Genomic DNA, 19,114 nt, shown 5'->3' with positions numbered 1-19,114 from the left:
ATCCACTAACTAATTAGAGAATGTGAGCTTTAATTTCAAGAACTCTGGAGGCTGGAAGGATGAGTGATGAGGAGAAAGTATGGACTCCATTCTAAATATCAAGTGGCAGCTCCCTCCTTCCCAAGCAATGGAAGAGAAAAGCACAGAAGTGACGTGACAGGGTGAAGATTCTCAACATAGAAGGATTGCCTTTTAGGCAGTTAAGTTAGGTCAGGCCTTCAGATCTGACAGGACAGAGAAGTATCAGCAGAATCAGCTTCCTGGAAGTACAGGGGCTGAAGGTGACAGCAAGCCAGAGATGGAGACAAAATCAGAGAGAACTGGACTTCAGCTGCCCTGTCCATATAACTTTAGCACACACCATTTTCTGTCCTGGCCAGAGAAACTGTCCTAACCAAAACATGCGTGCCTCTGAGATGTGAACCAGATTCCTTCACAATTCGGCCCTCAAAATTGGAGGGCAATCACCTTCTTTCTTATCAACTGAGAAAGAATGGGCTGAAAAAGAATTGTGAAATAAAATTAGAGCTAAAGAGCTCTAATTAGGAAATTAGGGTTAAAGCTAAGGAACTTCCCAAATTGGGCAGATGTTTCAACCAGAAGAGGTGGGAAAGAGGCTTCCATTAAGAGAGGGATCTCTCAATGTTTCTTCTTTTTTTCCCTCACTGTTTCTTGTCAACACGGTGACATATTTCACCTCTGCCTTCCCAGGCCCCCAACTTCTAACCTATTTTAAGAAAAGGAAAATTCACAGACACACACACACACACACACACACACACACTATTCATCTAGTCTAATCCCATTTATTTAACAAATGGGAAGGAACTTCCCTGGTGGTCAAGTGGTTAAGAATCCACCTGGCAATGAAGGGGATATAGGTCTGATCCCTGGTGCGGGAAGATTCCACATGCCTCCTGACAACTAAGTCCGTGTGCCATGACTGAGGAAGCCCATGCGCCTGGAGTCTGTGCTCCACAACGAGAGAAGCCACCACAATGAGAGGCCCGTGCACCACACCCAGAGGGTAGCCCTGGCTTGCGGCAACTAGAGAAGGGTCCACGCATAGCAACGAAGACCCAGCGCAAAAATAAAATAAATAATTTTCTTTAAGTGGGAAAACTAAGCCTAGAAAAATTATGTGGTCCCACGGAAATTAAGAGACTGATCACCTACACACAGAGAGTAACAAAGCCAGGGCCAAGTCTCCTAACCCTTTTCCATTCTGTGTTGCTTTCTTTAATCACCAGTCCTGGCTTTTCATCTCAACCTCATCCGTCTTGTTTTAATCCAATCTCATTTCTGCCTTACTCTACCCCTAGAGAGGTAAGAACAGGATATGTCTGCTCCATTCATTGTCTCAAAAGACCACCATTCTTCTCTCCTTGTCTTTCCCCTTGTTCCCCACCCCCAGCTTTCCCAGGCTTCTCCCAACCTCATCCCTCTCTCTTCAGCTTCCAAACTGCCCCTGCCTCTTGGAGACCCTTCCTCCTCACTCCCCTAACCCCACAACCCCTTCCAACAATCTCTGAGTTTGATAGAGACCAAAAAAAAAAAAACCCCGATGCTTTGGCAGCGGGTGAAGGCTGGATGTGATCTGCCTCCTACAGGAATGCTATTTAAAGGGGCGGCCTCACAATCCTCTCCCTCCAAAGTGACAAGAGAAAAGCCTGCTCCTCAATCTCTCCAGAGCTGCAAACTCAGCTCAAGTTAACTTCTGACTTCCTCAACCTGCACCCTGGCCTGCTGCTCCTTTTTCCTATGCAGGTGGGAGGGAGAGGACTTGACAACTGAGGTGTGGGGGCTGAGGGGAGACTCATCTTCGTCTCCTTTGATGACAGGTACTTAGGAGGAGCAGGAGGCCCTGTGGGGCGGAGGACTGGAAGAACACTCTTCCCCCAACCACGTGAGTGACTTCAACCATGTGCCAGCTTCTTCTCAAAGTCGAACTTTGTTGGAAGAGAATTGATCTAGGCAAGAGGATCTAAAGTTCCAGAACTCTTGTCCCTAGCGGGGACCTCCTTCCCCTCTGGGTGTCCATGCTTAAACCACGGGTGTTCTTTTCCTCCCAGGCCAAGTGCCAAAGGGTGAGGCCCCCTTGGCCAGGCCCAGGGATGTCCCCCCACCCCTACCCCCTGCACATGAAGGCTACCCTCACCCACTCAGCCGACAGAACAGCGTGGTGAGGGAAACACTGTCTCTACTGCCCAGAGGAACAGGGGCTCCCCTGCAGGCATCTTACCCCAGGTCTGGTGGGAGGGCTAATTCTGTCTCATTGCCGCAAACAAGTTAATGGAGTTTTTAATGAAAACACTGCACTAATGAAAATGCTGAGGCTAGAACCTACTCTCTGCCTGCAAGACAAAACAATAGGGGTCAGAATTTCTTCTTGATATTCATTCCGCGGTTCCTTTTAGGCCTAAAGTGAGCTGGGGATCTGAGCATAGAAAGCGATTCATCATGGACTGTGTCCCAGATTGTAAGAGGTCAGAGACCCTCCTGGCTGAGGAAGGAAATTGCCTTAAATGCTGCTGCTGCTAAGTCACTTCAGTCGTGTCCGACTCTGTGTAACCCCAGAGACAGCAGCCCACCAGGCTCCCCCATCCCTGGGATTCTCCAGGCAAGAGTACTGGAGTGGGTTGCCACTTCCTTCTCCAATGCATGAAAGTGAAAAGTGAAAGTGAAGTCGCTCAGCTGTGTCCGACTCTTAGCGACTCCATGAACTGCAGCCCACCAGGCTCCTCCGCCCATGAGATTTTCCAGGCAAGAGTACTGGAGTGGGGTGCCATTAAATGCTGATGGGTCCTGTTAACTCAGCCATCCTTCACCTCTAGACAGTCACCTTTTGTAAAGGCGGTCAAGGCCACATGTCCTCACCCTCTTCTATTTTTCTCCATCTAGGGTCTCTGGATTCTAACAACTAACTCTTCCCAGATAAAGAGGCAGTCGGGGCAGGTAGCAAAGGTCCAGGACTGAATGTCATCTTTGAGTCCCAGTTCCGAATGTACTGATATGCATGTTGACCTTAAGTCATTTAACATCTCTGAATCTGCTTTCTGGCCTGAAATAGGAAAGCCTTCCCTGGCTATCCTGCAGAATTGTCTTAAGGTTGTGAGAGCACTTTGAAAAAGTATATGTGATAGAGAAGTGTGTGTGTGTGTGTGTGTGTGTGTGATGATATGTTTATAAAAAGACATTATCTCACATGACAAAATTTTATAAAAGGAGAACAGATTTGCGTTGCCAAGGGCTAGGGAAGGGAAAGGGGATTGTGGGAGGGACATAACGGAACAATATGAGGAAGGCCCTGTAGTGATAAAACCATCCTATATCCTGACCATGGTGGCAGATGCCTGAACCTACACATGATAAAGCTGTACAGAACTAAATACACACAGTGAAATGAGTATAAATAAAACTGGAGAAATCTAAATAAGATCAATGAATTATGCCAATGCCAATATCCTGGCAATAGGGACAAGGAGATTTGGAGATTGGGGTTGATAAAGTGCTGTTGGCAACTTGTGATAAAAATATATGTATATATATATAAACATGAAAAAAAACTCCTGGCATAGGAGTTTTTACAGTGGCATAGGATAGTTTTGCAAGATGCTACCTTTGAGGAAAACGTAAAGGCACACAGGATCACCCAATATTATTTCTCAATAAAAACTGTAATTTAAAAAAAAGGTATTATATGTCTACTCTCTATTCCCCTGCAGCAACTTGTCTTGCTGTCCTCTGGGACGTTCCTCTTAAGCATTCCTCATGCATATGGAAAAAGGATCTCTTGGCTCCTCAAACAGAGGATCCCAGCAGAGATATGAGTGAGTGCAAGGGGAGCTGCTCAGATACTTCTGAGCTTTCTCTTCTTCATCAACACTTCCCTCAGTCTCAGGAGGTCTGACCCCCATCACTCCTTAGAACCTAACATTCTTTCCATAGTGAGGAAGGACAATTAGCTGATGCATGGAGCAGGACCCTCCGATGCTTCTATCCTAAAGAGTAGATAATCGTTGCTAAGAAAAACTTGTGTATTAATTATGGGTGCCAAGTTTAATAAGTATTGACTAAGCCTGGGTCTCAAGAAATAATGATCAAACACACACACATCTAAAAACAGCTAACAAAGAGCTTTAATGAACTCCGGATGGATTTGCTGAAAACCAAAAATTGCTTCCCTTTTATCCTGGAAGTATAGACATGACCCTAATTAATCAATTGGTTACTTATATTTGCCCATTCCAACCACTCCAGACCTGTGATATATATGATCTGTTGCTCCAGTCCTCCCTGGCACAGAAGTGATGGGTGGGGGGGGCCACTGTTTCCTGCCAGGGAGTTAACTAAACCTCGCTTAATGCTATCTTAAATGCCTGGGGCTTTGTGACACTTGAAATTCTAATTAGTGCAGGAAAGGGCTAGGTTGAAACAGCTTGTACTCCCTCAAGTATACCCACTCTCAGGGCCCTGTAACCTAATGAGGTCTGTGAAATTTAAGATCCAGAAGAGAAATCCCTGCCTGGAGCAACAGCTGTACCCAGGATGACAAGGGGATTTGGGTTAAGTTAGTCCCTCCAGTTAGGAGGGAGAATACCCCCAAATGGTATGTGACGGAAACTCGCGTGACACTGGTCCAATTGGTTGTCCTAGAATTACTCCGGACTGACCCTCTGCTCTGGTTTGTGGCGATGTCAAGGGAAAGAAGGAGGGGTTCGAGTTAGAGATGTGAGAACTTACAGTAGGGCAGGTGAGGTTGAGGGGGGAGAGTTGGGGCAGTGAAAATCGGGATCCCAACAGCACTTCCTCATTGCCCCTGCAGGCTGGAGAGCTGGAGGCAGACAAACAGACCCACAACTCCTAAAAGAGCCCCCACAAAGGAAAAAAGGGTTCCTCTGCTACTACTTGGCAGTGCAGTAGGAGCAGGCTGAATGCTTGCTGAACACATTTGGAAAAGGAAGAGAAATAATCGTCCTAATGAATGTGCAGGAGACAATAGCAGCTCCAGTGGGAGGGTTATAAGCTCATTATGGTTTAATATGATGATTGATCATCTCTGCCCGCCAACATTATCCTAGAATAGTGATGAAGGTCGGAGAGACCCATGCCAGTCAGAACTCAAGCTCTAGTCCCCAGGAGATAGAAAACATACTTGAGGGTCACTTTTTTTTTTTTTTTTCATTGTAAAAATTCATACACCTGGCCCCAACACCATAACTCTTTCCATGAAAAAAGCCCTCCACCCCCTGCCCCAGTTGGCCCCAGTTCTCTATGATTTCTCAGCCCTGGGCTGTTTCTCCATCTCCCTCTTCACCAGTCTGGCTGATCCTCTCCCTGGTGACCCCACCTCATTCCCACCCTCTGAGAAAATAGCCACAGCTTCCAGTGCAGCATGGGTTTAGGTAGGTCCAAAGACCTTTCAGTGGGTACTGGCCGACACTCGGTTCAGGTGGAAGGCCCGGGAGACCTCCCGATAGGCATTTCGAAGCAGCACGTATGGGAAACAGGACTCCAGCATGTCCAGGGTCAGGAAAGAGGACTCCTCCACCACCTGGAAAAGCAAGGGCCAAGAGAGATGAGGACCCCAGGTAGGGCATCCACTGTGACACGCCGTTCCTCCTCATTGGGTTCCCTGGGCCCTCTGAGGCCCTCAGAGTTACAAGTAAACGGGGTACCAAGGCACTGCCACTCGATTCACTCTCAGAAAGCACTGTTCCCTTCAGCTCCATTATAACGACCCCTGAGCCCCTCCTCGGGGTTATATGCAGGGCTCAGAAGCAGAAGGCAGGAAAGAATCACTTCTCTAGGGCAGAAAAACTCTCTTCTCTCTCATTCTGGATGCTAAATGAGATGTGAGTGGGCAGCACAGATGCAGGTAAGAATGCATAAATGTGCTAATGACAAAGCTCTGCGGAGAAAAAAACAATTACCACTGCAGGCCAAGCAAGAGGGGCCCGGAACCCACATGGTTTAGGCTCCTCCCTCCCTTAGTACAGTGCTTGGGGAGCAGTATGGATGCTGTATAAAGGAGCAGGCATGATTAATTAGTTTAATTAGAAGGCCTGTGTGCTGTGGAAATCCCTGCAGCCCCCACAGCCAAGCAGAAAGACAGATCAAGATGCCTGGGTAAGACGGAGGGCAGGGGGCAGGGGGATATTACCGTAGAGCCGTACAGCCTAGCCTTGGGCCAGAGGGTTTCCTTCCCTGAAGAAGGAACGGGGTGTCTTTCCTTCCACACTCTCCTCATCCAAGAGGTTGTGGGACTAAAAAACACTCTGGAGAGAAGTATCCCATATCCTCTGGTATTTCACACAGATGGGCCACCCCAAATATGTCTGGGGTTTCAAGTCCTGAAAATTCACTCAGGAAAGAGATCTACCATCTCTATTCTAATGTTTTTCTCTCTCTGAAGCCCTTTTCAATTTTTAAAATTTGTAAGGTACTGTAATACTCAAACCATGCACACTCAGTACACACGACAGCCTCAGAAGAGCAGACATCACAGGCTGAAGGAGAGAAAATCCGCCCGTAAAACTGCAGCTCTGATCTCAGGTTGGATGGCAGAAAGGATTTCTTGGTAAGCAAGATTTTCAAAACCTTAAGCCAGTAAAGAGATAAGATCTCTTTTCCAGGATATGACCCTCGGGTACGGGGAAATGAGTGATGGCTTCAAGAAGGATCCGCTGGTCCAAGACTTCTATTCTCTGCTCTGTTAAGCACAGAAAATCACAGGGCTCCCAACTGGAGGAAATTCATGGCAGTGGAAACAGCTCGGGAGTGAAAGCCAAGAAACGGGTTCTAGTCCCAAATCTGCCCATGTATTTCGGGGAGACCGTGGATGTTATCTTTGCCTCCCTCTCCTCGGTGTCCTCGCCTAGGAATGGTGAGGACTGGACTGACCACCAGCGTCTGATCTGTTTCTGACACTTAGGATTCCATGAGTCTATGAGAGTCATTCCTTGCCCCGTGAAACCCACACCAGGAAGTCTGCCAATAGTGGGGGTGGGCACTGCCCAGGCTTGACAGCCAAGACAGACCCCAGGGAGAGAAGTGCCTGAACAGGATTTGGGGCTACATGAGTAGCCTCTTTACGCAGAATACAGCTCCTTCCCTTCAGTCATTTCCAATTTCTCTGTGGAAACATTTGCATTTAAATTGCTTTGCAGCAGCTAGTCCCTCTGTCTCTTCCCTCCTATAAAAAAAAGTGCCGGGTCCTAGGGCTGTTCCAGCCACTCTGCAGGCCAGTGACGCCACAAGGGGCAGACACCTTGCCACACTTGGGGGGGTGGGGGGAAACGCAAAGCAGAGGGAGGAGGCAGGGCTGAGCAGCTGTACAGAATCCCCTCCAACCCCACAGAGGTGGGAACTGTCCAAGGACATGGAACAGGCATGCCTAAATCATCCAGGAACTAAACTGAGCAGCAGAGAGAGGGAGCATTTGTTTAGCATCTATTATGTACCAGGCACTATTATATAAACTGTCTCATGAACCCTCACCCCTCTAGCATAATGATGTGAAAGTGAAAGTCACTCAGTCCTGTCCAACTCTTGGCGACCCCATGGACTATACAGTCCACGGAATTCTCCAGGCCAGAATACTGGAGTGGATAGCCTTTCCCTTCTCCAGGGGATCTTCCCAACCCAGGGATCGAACCCAGGTCTCCCACGTTGCAGGCAGACTTTTTTACCAGCTGAATCACAAGGGAAGCCCAAGAATGCTGGAGTGGGTAGCCTATTCCTTCTCCAGCAGATCTTCCTGACCCAGGAATCGAACCAGGGTCTCCTGCATTGCAGGCGTATTCTTAACCAAGAATCCCTGAGCTATCAGGGAAGCGCATCATAAGGATAACTGCATGCTTTTAAGGCTAAAGAATCAGAGTCTCAGAAAGGTTAATTAACTTGCCCCAGGTATGTTGGGTTTCCCAGGTGGCTCAGCAGTAAAGAATCTGCCTGCCACGCAGGAGCCACAGGAGACTTGGGTTCGATCCCTGGGTAGGGAGGATACTCTGGAGGAAGGCATGGCAACCCACTCCAGTATTCTTGCCTGGAGAATTCCATAGACAGAGGAGCCTGGCAGGCTATAGTCCACGGGGTGGCAAAGAGTCAGACACGATTGAAGCGACTTAGCGCGCCCCACACACACACACACGCACGCAGAGGTCATGCTGCTCTGAGACTGTGCTCTGTCGCCCTCCTTCGGCCCTCCTCAGCCTCCCCTGCCCTCTCACCTCCTCACCACACCCCCACAGCCTCATGTCCACATTCTCTTCTCTGCCTCATCATGACCCTTCATCAGCCCAACCTAGGCCTTTTCGAGCTAGAGAAACTGAGACACAGCACTCAGGGCCTGTGTATTCAAAGAAGGAGACCCAGAGTGGGTCCCAGGCACGCCCACCCCTAATACTCGTGGGCCTGGCCGAGCGTGCAAATGGAAGCCCATACACCACATGATAAAATATTATATTCTTTCTTGCAACGTGTATTCATCCCTCAATATCATGGGGCACTGGCAGGGAATTGGTTCCCAGACCACCTGTGGAACCAATTCAAGGGAGACACCAGAATCTGTAGATGCCCAAGTAATTTTTATAAAAAAGCATAGTACCTGCATATACCTATGATACCCTCCCATATTCTTTAAATCATCTCTACATTACTTATAACACCTAATACAACATAAACGTTATGTAAACAGTTATAAATACCATGTAAAGGCTATGTAAATAGTTGCTGTTGTGGGCAATTTGAAGTTTTGCTTTATGGACCTTTCTGGAATGTTTTTTTAAAATAGTTTCAATCCAAGGTTGGTTGAATCCATAGCTGAGAACCTGTGGATATGGACGGCTGAGTGTACCTTTACAATTTCACGGAAGACAGGTTTGAATTAAGAATTGTTAGACCCCTCAGAGTTCTGTACCAGAGAAGGGAGAAGGGAGGGAATCAGCCTCCAGCCTGGCACCCCTTCTCCTCCCACCCCAGTTTGTGGGGTTTGTAGACACACATAATCTTCCTGTCTGCACATCTAAACTCCAGCCACACATTCTATGGGCTCTAGAGCACAGTCTGCCTCAGTAGGATGGACTCGCATGCAGTACAAGCTCTACATGTGGGCTGGAGCTGCTCAGGAAAGAATTCTGAGGCCCAAGAAGTCTTTAGCGGGGGCTCTGAGGAGGGGCACAGGCTCCAGGTGGGCCTGTCCTCTCCCACAGGCCAGAGGAAGGGTCACCTAAATCCAGGGTCCAGAGCAGGAGCCCCTCCTGCCCACCTTTAAGTGCAGAGCTAACCTGGGGAATCAAACTGTAGAACAAGAGTGAGTAAGCACGTTGAAGAGGGAAACAGGATCAAGAGTAAAAGATTTTTTAAAAGTTAACTGAATCAGAGTTCCCAGAACTTTCTACCAAAGAAGGGGAAAGGCCAGAGCTTGGGAAACAGAAGAGATAGCAGGAGCTGCCTGATTCGTGTCCCACCAGGTTCCCTGCCTTACAGCTTTTCAGCTAAAAATCCCTTCCCTCTTCTGGGCTCCCCTCTTCCTCCCCAGTGGAACCCCCCCAGTTGAACCTTCTTCATGGTTCTCTTAAGGACAAGAAATACAGCAGTAGAAAGTGGCCAAGTAAAATCAAAGATGCATTGGACAGGTAGTTATAGATGAGGGACATCCCCATCCATGAGCTCATCCCCATGGTAGGGGTGAGCTGTTCCATCTTATCACACTCAAGAGCACTGCAGGGAAAGGGGCCCAGTCAGCTAGGGGCCAGGAAGACACTGTCCTGCAGAGAAATCCTCAAAGACTCTACCTTGGGATGACAGGACAAATCTAGAATGTTAACCAGAATGTGAGGATTGGACCCCTTCAGGCAGAATTAAATTCTTGGTTAATGTTTTTGGGTGATAACCACTGTAGGGAGCCAAGGACCCTACAGAGGATCCTCCCTCTGGCCCTATCTCTACGACCAACTTAGAGCAGATACATACCAAGCGCATGAGCAGAGAAATGGACTCCCGGTTTCTGGTTTTAAGCTTGTCAGTCTCTTGGCCCAGCTGCAGGAGGCTGACAGAAGCCACCTGTAAGGGAAAAATTTGTAAGGAAGCAGATTTTTATGAAGGTCAGAGTAGGACAGCCTCAGGCTACAGGAAGTCATGAGAAGATCAAGGAGGTGAGTTAAGAAGTGCTGGGAGGCTTGGGGTGGAAAAGCGGTGACTCCCCCAGGCTTCAGAGACACACTCTGCCTCCAAACTAGCCAGTGCAGGCAACAGCCGGTTGCCAGGGATGCTGGAGGAGAGGTAGAAAGAGGCGAAGAAAGAAACTGCAACAGAGGCAGGTAATACTGTATGCCAGGAGATTAATCTCTTTTCTGAGGCGGCCTCCAGACACCACTGTCATCAGACTGTTTACAGCTGACTCCCCACCCGACTAGAGACAGAGCTGGGCCGCTGACTCAGACAGTGCTTTTGGTATTCTCCTTCTGTCAACTCCCGAATGGCTGTCCTCTCCATTCACCTTCAGGTCCCCAGTAGATCAAAGAGAAAGAAAGAAATGTGAATAATTGCATCCCAGACCCAGATTACCTGTATTTAGCAAACGAGAGGGTAGAAGAGGCTCTACCTTCTTCTGGGGGTGGGGGTGACTCCCTTCTCACCCCATCTTAGAGATCTGGTGTGAATCCTCTTTATATCTCAGATGCTCGGAGCCCATTCTGTCTGGTCTGCTGTCCCAGTTTAAAGAGAGACCCTCTCACTAAGCTTCCAAGTCCCTGACATGTACTTCTTGGGACCAGGGTGTGACTCCCTAGAGAATATGATCTACTGTTTCCTCCTAAAAGGAGACAGATGAGGCTCTAGTTTTTAAATCAGAACCATGCTTTGCAAAAGAATAAGCTCCCTTCAAACTGGTGCTCTGTTAAAACCTAGAGGAGTAGGATGGAGTGGGAAGGTGAGAAGGAGGTTCAAGAGGGAGGGGACATATGTACGTCTATGGCTAAATCATGTTGATGTATGGCAGAAGCCAACACAATATTGTAAAGTAATTATCCTCCAATTAAAAATAAATTAACTTTTTAAAAAAAAGAATAAGCTCCCTATTGCTGAGAATGCTCAAGCAGTCAGCGGGCACTGGACTACATATCAAAGAGTATGAAAGAGATTCCTCCACGGAGGATTTAGAATGGAAAGCTCTGGGACCTCTCTGAACAATGGAAAGAGATTACTTATTCTGTGTTTTTCCAGAGGCAAAGCTTAGATCAATAGTGAGAGTTGCAGGGAGTCAAACTTCGGCTAAAAATTTTTTTAACAACTTCTTTCAAACAAATTGAACATAACCTATAGTAAAATCAGCTTCCTGACTGTAAGTTCCAGTCCCTAGAAACCTCGACCAGGGGGCTCTCAAAATAAGATCCCAGGATGGGCAGCACCAACATTACCCAGGAACTTGCTAGAAATGCAAGATTTTCCAGCCCCACCATTAATCTACTGAATCAGAAATTCTCCACGTGATTCTGATTCACAATGAAGTCTGAGAATTTGAAAAAAGTTTGACTTTTTATCAGTATTAGAGTTGAAAGTGGCCTCATAGATGATAAAACTCAGTGTCTCAAGTCTGTATTTTAACAAACTCCTCAGGATATTGTAATGGACACCAAGGACCAAATCATGGATTTGGTTTAATATCTCTATTTAATAAATGGGAAAACTGTGGCCTCAAAAGTTTGGCTTTTCAGAGACCACGCAACTTCTCAGTGGCAGATCCAAAACTAAACTCAGATTTGCTAACTCCTAGTCCAGCACTCCTTCCAAGTATCGGGTAGAGGTTGAAATACCAGCTGTTAGGGAGCTTAGAAGAAACCCCTGCCTTTCACAAAGCCGTCTCTCACTACTTAATGAGCAAGATGGGAGGTTAGACTCTGAGGCCTGCTCAATAATAACTGTCTATGGATTTAAGTCAAACCACTTACCCCCAGACTTCACAATCGTCCGTCCATTCCTTATAACCTAGACCCACTCACCACGAGAAATTCCTTGAGGTGAGTTTCAATGTTCTTGTTGTAGACTGTGAAGAGGGCAGCAGATACCTGGATGATGGCTTTGGTCAAGCAGTGAATATTGTTGCTGTAACCTAGATTATTATTGACAGAGGGGGAGAGAAAGGAAAGGAAATTGAACCATGCCAGGTGACCCCAGCTGGTAACTTGCCATTTTTTCAGTCTGGGCCAGCCCTATGTGACACCAAAGGAGTAGGAGCCATTCGAGGATTAGGAGAAAGATAGACAATCATGAAATTTCACCTGAATTTAATTTTACAGATTGTCTATTCTCAAGAGCTTTCTGAAACAGAACTTTGCATCTGAGTCCGAAGTCTGTATTTTCCAGATAGATGTCTCGGTCTCATCTACCGCCCCCAGGACACTAACCTAAACCTACTCCTTACTTACCATCCTTCTCAATGCTGTAGAAGGAGGCAGCATCCATGGCAAGCAGCGGGAGGGAAACGGCCAGAAAGATCAAGAGCAGGCAGGCCACCTTATATTCTTCCTCAGGGGATGACAAATCTGGGAAAAGGAAAAGAGAGTAAGGTCATTAAACAGGAGCTTTCTTCCATGGGGTCCTACTTCACAGAATTCCTAGGAGGGTCCCATGAGAAAATATCTGTGAAAAGACTTTGTAGAGCATTATAGGCAAGTCATTACTGCTGCTAGTGAGAGGCCTGAGTCCTGGAGGCTTCCACTGGCGACTGAGCACAGCTTTTGGCAAAGGGCTCAGCTGACACGCAGGCTGAGGGCACTCTGTCAGCTGCCTGATGGAGTGGAGAGGCGGGAGGGAGAGCAAAGACTTTCATCAAAGCCGAGAGAGAAGAGGGAAAGCCAGTCTGGCAATTCGAAAAGGCTTCATACCAACCCCCTGGTTCCATCCTATTCAGAGTGTGTGCAAGTATGAACGTGCTAATCAGAGGAAATGTGTAATGGAAATATAAGAGACAAGTGTGAGACCAGGGGAAGAAGTGAATGGTGTCAAGGTGATCAGAGGGGAGGGAGAGTAAGATCATTCTGGGGAACTGGGACACTATATACTATATAACTAGGCATGAAATCATGTCTGTTTCCCTCACTGTTTCATCTGCATTAATCTTATTTCCCCAACAAGACTGTAAGTTCCTTGGAGCACTTGCTGAGCACCAGACTCACTTAATACTTTTTAGCTGATTGACAGATCAACTGGTTGGAACCTGACTAGAAATCGAAATTGCCTGTGGAAGTATTTTCTGGGGATTAGGGACTGTGCTTTAAGTCCTTCCTTAGCTCCCAGTTTCTACCCTCTGAATTCACAATCCCAAATAAAGACTTCTTTGACACTGACATTTTCCCACCCCAAAATACGGCCCAAGCCCTCCGTCGCCCCGTTCCCCAATGGTACCAGTTTTCAGATTGGCAATGGCAGCCACCAGGGCTGGATCAATGTCACAGTCCACCCCCGCAGCAGATGCCAGCTCAAAGATGCTCAGGGTCACCTGGTGGAGAAGAAAACAACATTCTGGAGAGTACTCCCTGGAGAGAAGTACTTGGCAGAAGCTACAGGTGGCCAAGATCCCTGGATCACAGATTTTAAACTTTTGGTGTACTATCATCTTTTCTAGGTATTCCTTTCATAAGTCTCCCTAACCTGCAGGGGGAAAAAAAAAAAGCCCAAGGCTTTGGCCTGGCCTTCAGATTCTCCACAGCACAAATTTACTTTTCCAACTTTATTTCCTCAAACACTTCCTACAGGCAATGCAGCCAGAGTGATATATTCACCATCTCTAAACTACAACTTACTTTCTTCTTTTCATACTCCGGTTCCTGTGCGTCCCTCTTCTGGAGTGTCCTTTCTTCTTGAGAGACCATAGGAAATATATTGGTCCCTGCCCCTGGTTCCTGACACAGGCTCCTAAAACCCTTATAATTCCCTAAGTAATAAAAACAGCATTTTTTGTTCCTATGCAGCAACTCTGGTTGGGCTCCTGGCCAGCTCCTAGATAGAGGCTGGTCACCTAGAGACCAAGCCTTGATTAGAAGCTGGAAATTTTCAGCTCCACCCTGCGCCCCCGACACACACACCCACTTCTACAGAGAGAGGAGAGGGCCTAGAAATGGAGTTAATCATGCCTATGTGAGGAAGCCTCCATAAAATCCCAACAGTATAGGGTTTAGAGAGCCTCCAGATAGGGAACACATCCACGGACCAGGAGGGTGTTCAGCCCAAATGCAGAAAGTCAGAAGCTTATGTCATCAGGACCGTCACAGGTCTCGCCCTGTGTATCTTTCCATATGGCTGGTCTGAAAGTAGAAGTGAGTATTAGGCACTCAGTCGTGTCTGACTCTTTGGGACACTATGCACTGTAGCCCACCATATCTCCTCAGTCCATGGAATTCTCCAGGCAAAAATACTGGAGTGGGTGGTCATTCCCTTCTCCAGGGGATCTTCCCAACCCAGGAATAAAACCCAGGTCTCCTGTATTGCAGGCAGATTCTTTACCTCTGAGCCACTGGGAAATCCATATGGCTGTTCTTCTATATCCTTTATCACATCCTTTAATAAACTGGTCAGTGTGTTTCCCTGAGTTCTGTGAACAACTCTAGCAAATTAATGGAACCTAAGGAGGTAGATGGAGAAGGCAATGGCACCCCACTCCAGTACTCTTGCCTGGAAAATCCTATGGACAGAGGAGCCTGGAAGGCTGCAGTCCATGGGGTCGCTGAGGGTTGGACACAACTGAGCAACTTCACTTTCACTTTTCACTTTCATGCATTGGAGAAGGAAATGGCAACCTACTCCAGTGTTCTTGCCTGGAGAATCCCAGGGACAGGGAAGCCTGGTGGGCTGCCGTCTATGGAGTCACACAGAGTCGGACACGAGAAGCAATTTAGCAGCAGCAGCAGCAGCAAGGAGATAGATATTGGAACCTCTGACATATAGCCAGTTTGTCAGAAGTACAGGTTTGCAACTGGCTTCTGAAGATGGGGTAGGGGTAGGTGCAGACTTGTGGAAGTGAGCCCTAAACGTGTGTGATCTGACACCAACTCCAGGTTGATAGTGTCAGAACTGAGTTAAGCTGCAGGACATCCAGCTGGTGTCAGGGAATTGGTGTGGGGACATCCTCCAAACACTTGGTGACCGGAAGTGTCAGAAGTGATGTGTTCTGTGTGAGAGTAAAGGAGACTCTCAGCAGAGAATCACACAGTAGGGGAGAAGTGGGTTTTTCCCTACATAGGAAGGGAAAAAGACAAGTTTTTCCCATTTACTTCTCCTCTGCTTATATCCAACTGACACCCACCCTTGAGGCCTACCTTGAATCTCACATTCTCTGTAGAGCCCTCCCTGTTGACTGCAGCTCATGCTCATCTTTCCCTCCTTAACTTGGCACCACTTACTCGCCACTGGTCACAGGCAGCACCTGGTATCATCAGTTATCTTCTCAGATTGGAGGCAAGACATTATGGTGTATCTCACCAACGAGATTACAATATGTTTTTAACCTCATGGCATAGAGAGGGGAGAGAAAGTCCTGTAGTGAGAGGATCTGGGTTCAAATCCTAGTACCATCACTTACTGATTGCGTGACCTTGGCTAAAAGTTACTTAACCTCTTGGAGCCTCCATTTTCTCATCTGTAAAACTGGAATAAAAATACTCACCTTACAGAGTTGCTGTGAAGATTAAATTAGATCACATATGTAAAAGGACTTCTCTAGTAGCTCAGCTGGTAAAGAATCTGCCTGCAATGCAGGAGACCTGGGTTCAATTCCTGGGTCAGGAAGATCCCCTGGAGAAGGGATAGGCTATACCCACTCCAGTATTCTTGCCTGGAGAATTCCATGGACAGAGGAGCCTGGCAGGCTACAGTCCATTAGGTTGCAAAGAGTCTGACTTGACTGACTTCCACTTTCACTTTTTACATATAAGGCATCTACCCCTAATTGGGCTTCCCTGGTGGTTTGGCTGGTGAAGAATTCGACTGCAATGCGGAAGACTTGGGTTTGATCCCTGGGTTGGGAAGATCCCTTGGAGAACGAAAAGGCTACCCACTCCATTATTCTGGCCTGGAGAATTCCATGAACTGTATAGTCCATGGGGTCACAAAGAGTCAGACACGACTAAGCAACTTTCACTTTATTGCTCTAATGACTCCCAGCATCACTGAGAGACTAATAAACCTTGTCCCTTTCACTCTGCTTCCTTTCCCTCAAAGCCAGGAACTCTGCATTGCTTTCATCCTCTCTAGGTTTGAACACAATGCTAAGCACATAGAAGGCATTCAGTTAATGTTTATTGATTGACTCCTGAATTCCTCATTGTACTTAGAATCAGGTTCCCAAGATGTAGCTCCAAACACCCACACCCACAAAAGTACTTGGACTTTTGCAGTTAAGAGAAAAAGACTTCAAAATGTTCTGAGAGGACAAGGATAACTGTTTCAATAGCAGATAACTAAGTACATACATAAGTACTTTGCATAAGTACAGTATCTTATGCAAAGAACCCCACAGATATAACAGTAAACACACACCACCTACCATGCTAGACACAGAAGGTAAACCTCAGCATTCTGCTCTGCCCTGTTTAAATTCCCTACTAACTACATAACCCTGCAAGTGGCAACCGTGACCTAGGAGGTGGGGGATTTGGTCCATAATCTGTGGTTTTCTGGAAAAAGAAGGTGATGGTTGAAGGAAACGTCTTCACCTTTTAACCTTCTTCTCTTCTCCTCATCTTCTTGCCCCTCGGAGGTAGTAACAGAATCTCTGATGGACAAGGCCAGCCCCATCTCCACACACCTGTTTATCCTCATAGGCAGGCAGAGCCTAAAGCTCAAAGCTGCCAGGAAGATACCAGCTAGACACACTCCTGACAGACCAGAGCATTCCGCCCCAACATCAACAGCTGCCAGAAACCCGGGGCCCACAGTGAAATCCAAGCCAGGGCCTGAAGGAGCAGCCATCCAGTGAAAAATCACCCCTCATGGCCCGTGACCACTTGGCCCTCATCTGATTTCAGGCAGAGAGAGGGGAAATTTTCACGATTCTTCTGACCTCAAGGTAAGGGAAATTGTTTTTTCTCTTAGCATCTACTTCCCGTGGGGTCGCAAAGAGTCAGACACGACTGAGCAACTGAACAACATCTTCCTGTTAACCAATTTCTTCCTCTCATAGACCTCCCTCCATTAATGGAGTCAGTTATAAGAGAAGTGCCCTGCCCTGTGCGCTGTGCAGCTGTATTTCCTGCGAAACATACTTGTTTGCTCCAGGTGATTCAAAAGGCAAGCTAGCCTGAGGAGGGCGAGGGGAAACGGATGTTTAGGTTGGGCGCTGACAGAGGCCCCTCCCCCTTTCCCCATGCCTACAGGAAATGACGCGCACACAAACCAGACCGTCTCAGAGCTGGGAGGAAGACCAGGCCAGAAAAGGAAAGGACAATCTGAGGGCAGGCAGGGTGGGTGGGAATGGAAGAACCAACTTTTACAGAAAGTTCCCAGGCTCCTGACTAAAGAGGGGACTTGTCTGCACATCGTTCAGAATCTAATTTGCACATCTTAGGAGAAAACCTAGAGATACTGTGATCCTTGCCCTTACTGCTCTCCCTCCAGTAACGTTCCCCAGCCCCCACAGGATCTCCCCAGGGCTCCCCTACTCTGAACCCTCTTCTCTGACCAAAATTCCTCCCTCCACAAAACCTCCCCAGATATTTTTCTATTGAAAACCTGGCTCTTCTTCCTGTGGTATTCTTCAGAGCCCTCTCCTCCCTTCCAAGATCCTAGCTCTATCCTTTGTCAACAACAGAAATCTCCTGGTTGGATTCCACTTTGCATTCCCCGATACCTTGATATCTGTGTCTGGCGTGACAAACTCCTTCAGGCATTCGATGGGACCCATGAGAAACGGGCAGTGGGAGGAGAAAACCTGGAGGAAAGAAGACAAATGAGTCCAAGGACAGAGGCCAGCACTTCAAACATAGGTGGAAACAAAAAAAGCAAAACAGGGCCTCAGCTTAGAACTTAGCCAACTTTCTGTGTTACTTCCCTTGTCACACGTCCAGATTTCTCCAGTTCATCTGTCCTCAGAGATCTTCCAGGACTTCTACCGGATTAAGCTCCTTTCTCCACAATGCTTGCCAACAACCCTCTCCACAACTTCTCACACAAGCCCCACCCAGCGCTTTATTCTGTTTATCCTGTGGCAGCCCCCCCACCCCCACTCACCTCTCGAAGTCCCTCTTGGGCCATGGCCCTGAAACTGAGGATAACTCCAATGATGGTCATGCGCTTCAGCACATTATCAGCCCCTGAGGAGAAAGAAGAGCATGAGAGAAGAGAATGTGGGAAAATGGCAACGGTTTTGCTTCTTCAGACCCAGCCAAGGCCTCATAGCTCCAACAACCCCTTGTGGTCCACAATGCTTTTCCACAGTTCCTTCTCCCTTTAGGGGATGTGCTCACCTGTCAGCTGGGGCAGCAGAGAAGCCATCAAGTCCGCCTTGTTGAAGTTGGATCTGATCTGAACAAGTACATCCATGTTTTCTACCACCAGCTTCTGCAGTCAGAACAGAGACATTAAGCAAGAAAAGACGAGACCCATGGTACATCTCTCCCCAGTCTCCTAGGCTACCCCGCTTCCCCCGAGGCTGGACCTTCTTCCCGGGGCCTTGCATCCACAGTACCTTCAGCTCCACAATTTGCGAAGTCACATGCCACATCAGGTTTTCACTCAGGAACTTCATGCCGTACGGGCCCAAGAGTTCAGCCAAGGCCCGCATCTCTGGAATAGAGTTGCAGAGGCCCCAGGTAGGACCCAGAGGGCACTGGTGCATTTGCACAATAGCTATAGGATAGTCTGAACATGTCTAATGTTTTTCAGCAAGGAAAGGAAATGGCAAGGAAGGGAAGTAGGGAGCACATGTGGCCTGAAATCCTGCATTCATGTGACAGGTCTGGCCTGCCTGTAGGACAGTTAACCTTCTACCCACTGGCACTCACACCAAGATGTACCACAAGTGATACCTATTTACTTTTCATTCTTACAGGAATCTGGACTTTGCCAAGTCCCTTTACCTGGTACCTGGGCTTTCCTCTTGCTGTACTGGCTGCACTAG

The 19,114-nt window shown here is 47.6% G+C and overlaps 1 protein-coding gene across 1 annotated transcript in view; it reads right to left on the bottom strand.

Annotated features, from left to right (window-relative positions):
- Positions 1–4,117: 4,117 nt before the first annotated feature.
- NCKAP1L (NCK associated protein 1 like) overlaps positions 4,118–19,114 on the bottom strand; it is a 45,260-nt gene continuing 30,263 nt past the window's right edge. Inside the window, exons 23-31 of the mRNA XM_070370890.1 lie at positions 18,683–18,780; positions 18,462–18,555; positions 18,226–18,308; positions 17,846–17,926; positions 13,408–13,501; positions 12,429–12,545; positions 12,003–12,112; positions 9,976–10,065; positions 4,118–5,554 (exon numbers count right to left, since the gene is read on the bottom strand). Of these exons, the coding sequence (XP_070226991.1) occupies positions 5,423–5,554; positions 9,976–10,065; positions 12,003–12,112; positions 12,429–12,545; positions 13,408–13,501; positions 17,846–17,926; positions 18,226–18,308; positions 18,462–18,555; positions 18,683–18,780 (899 nt within the window). The 3' untranslated portion in view covers positions 4,118–5,422. The remainder of the gene's footprint in view (positions 5,555–9,975; positions 10,066–12,002; positions 12,113–12,428; positions 12,546–13,407; positions 13,502–17,845; positions 17,927–18,225; positions 18,309–18,461; positions 18,556–18,682; positions 18,781–19,114) is intronic.

This window comes from Bos mutus, chromosome 5 (assembly GCF_027580195.1).
Source record: "Bos mutus isolate GX-2022 chromosome 5, NWIPB_WYAK_1.1, whole genome shotgun sequence".
NCBI lineage: Eukaryota > Metazoa > Chordata > Mammalia > Artiodactyla > Bovidae > Bos > Bos mutus.
This window is presented reverse-complemented; position numbering and strand designations above follow the sequence as displayed.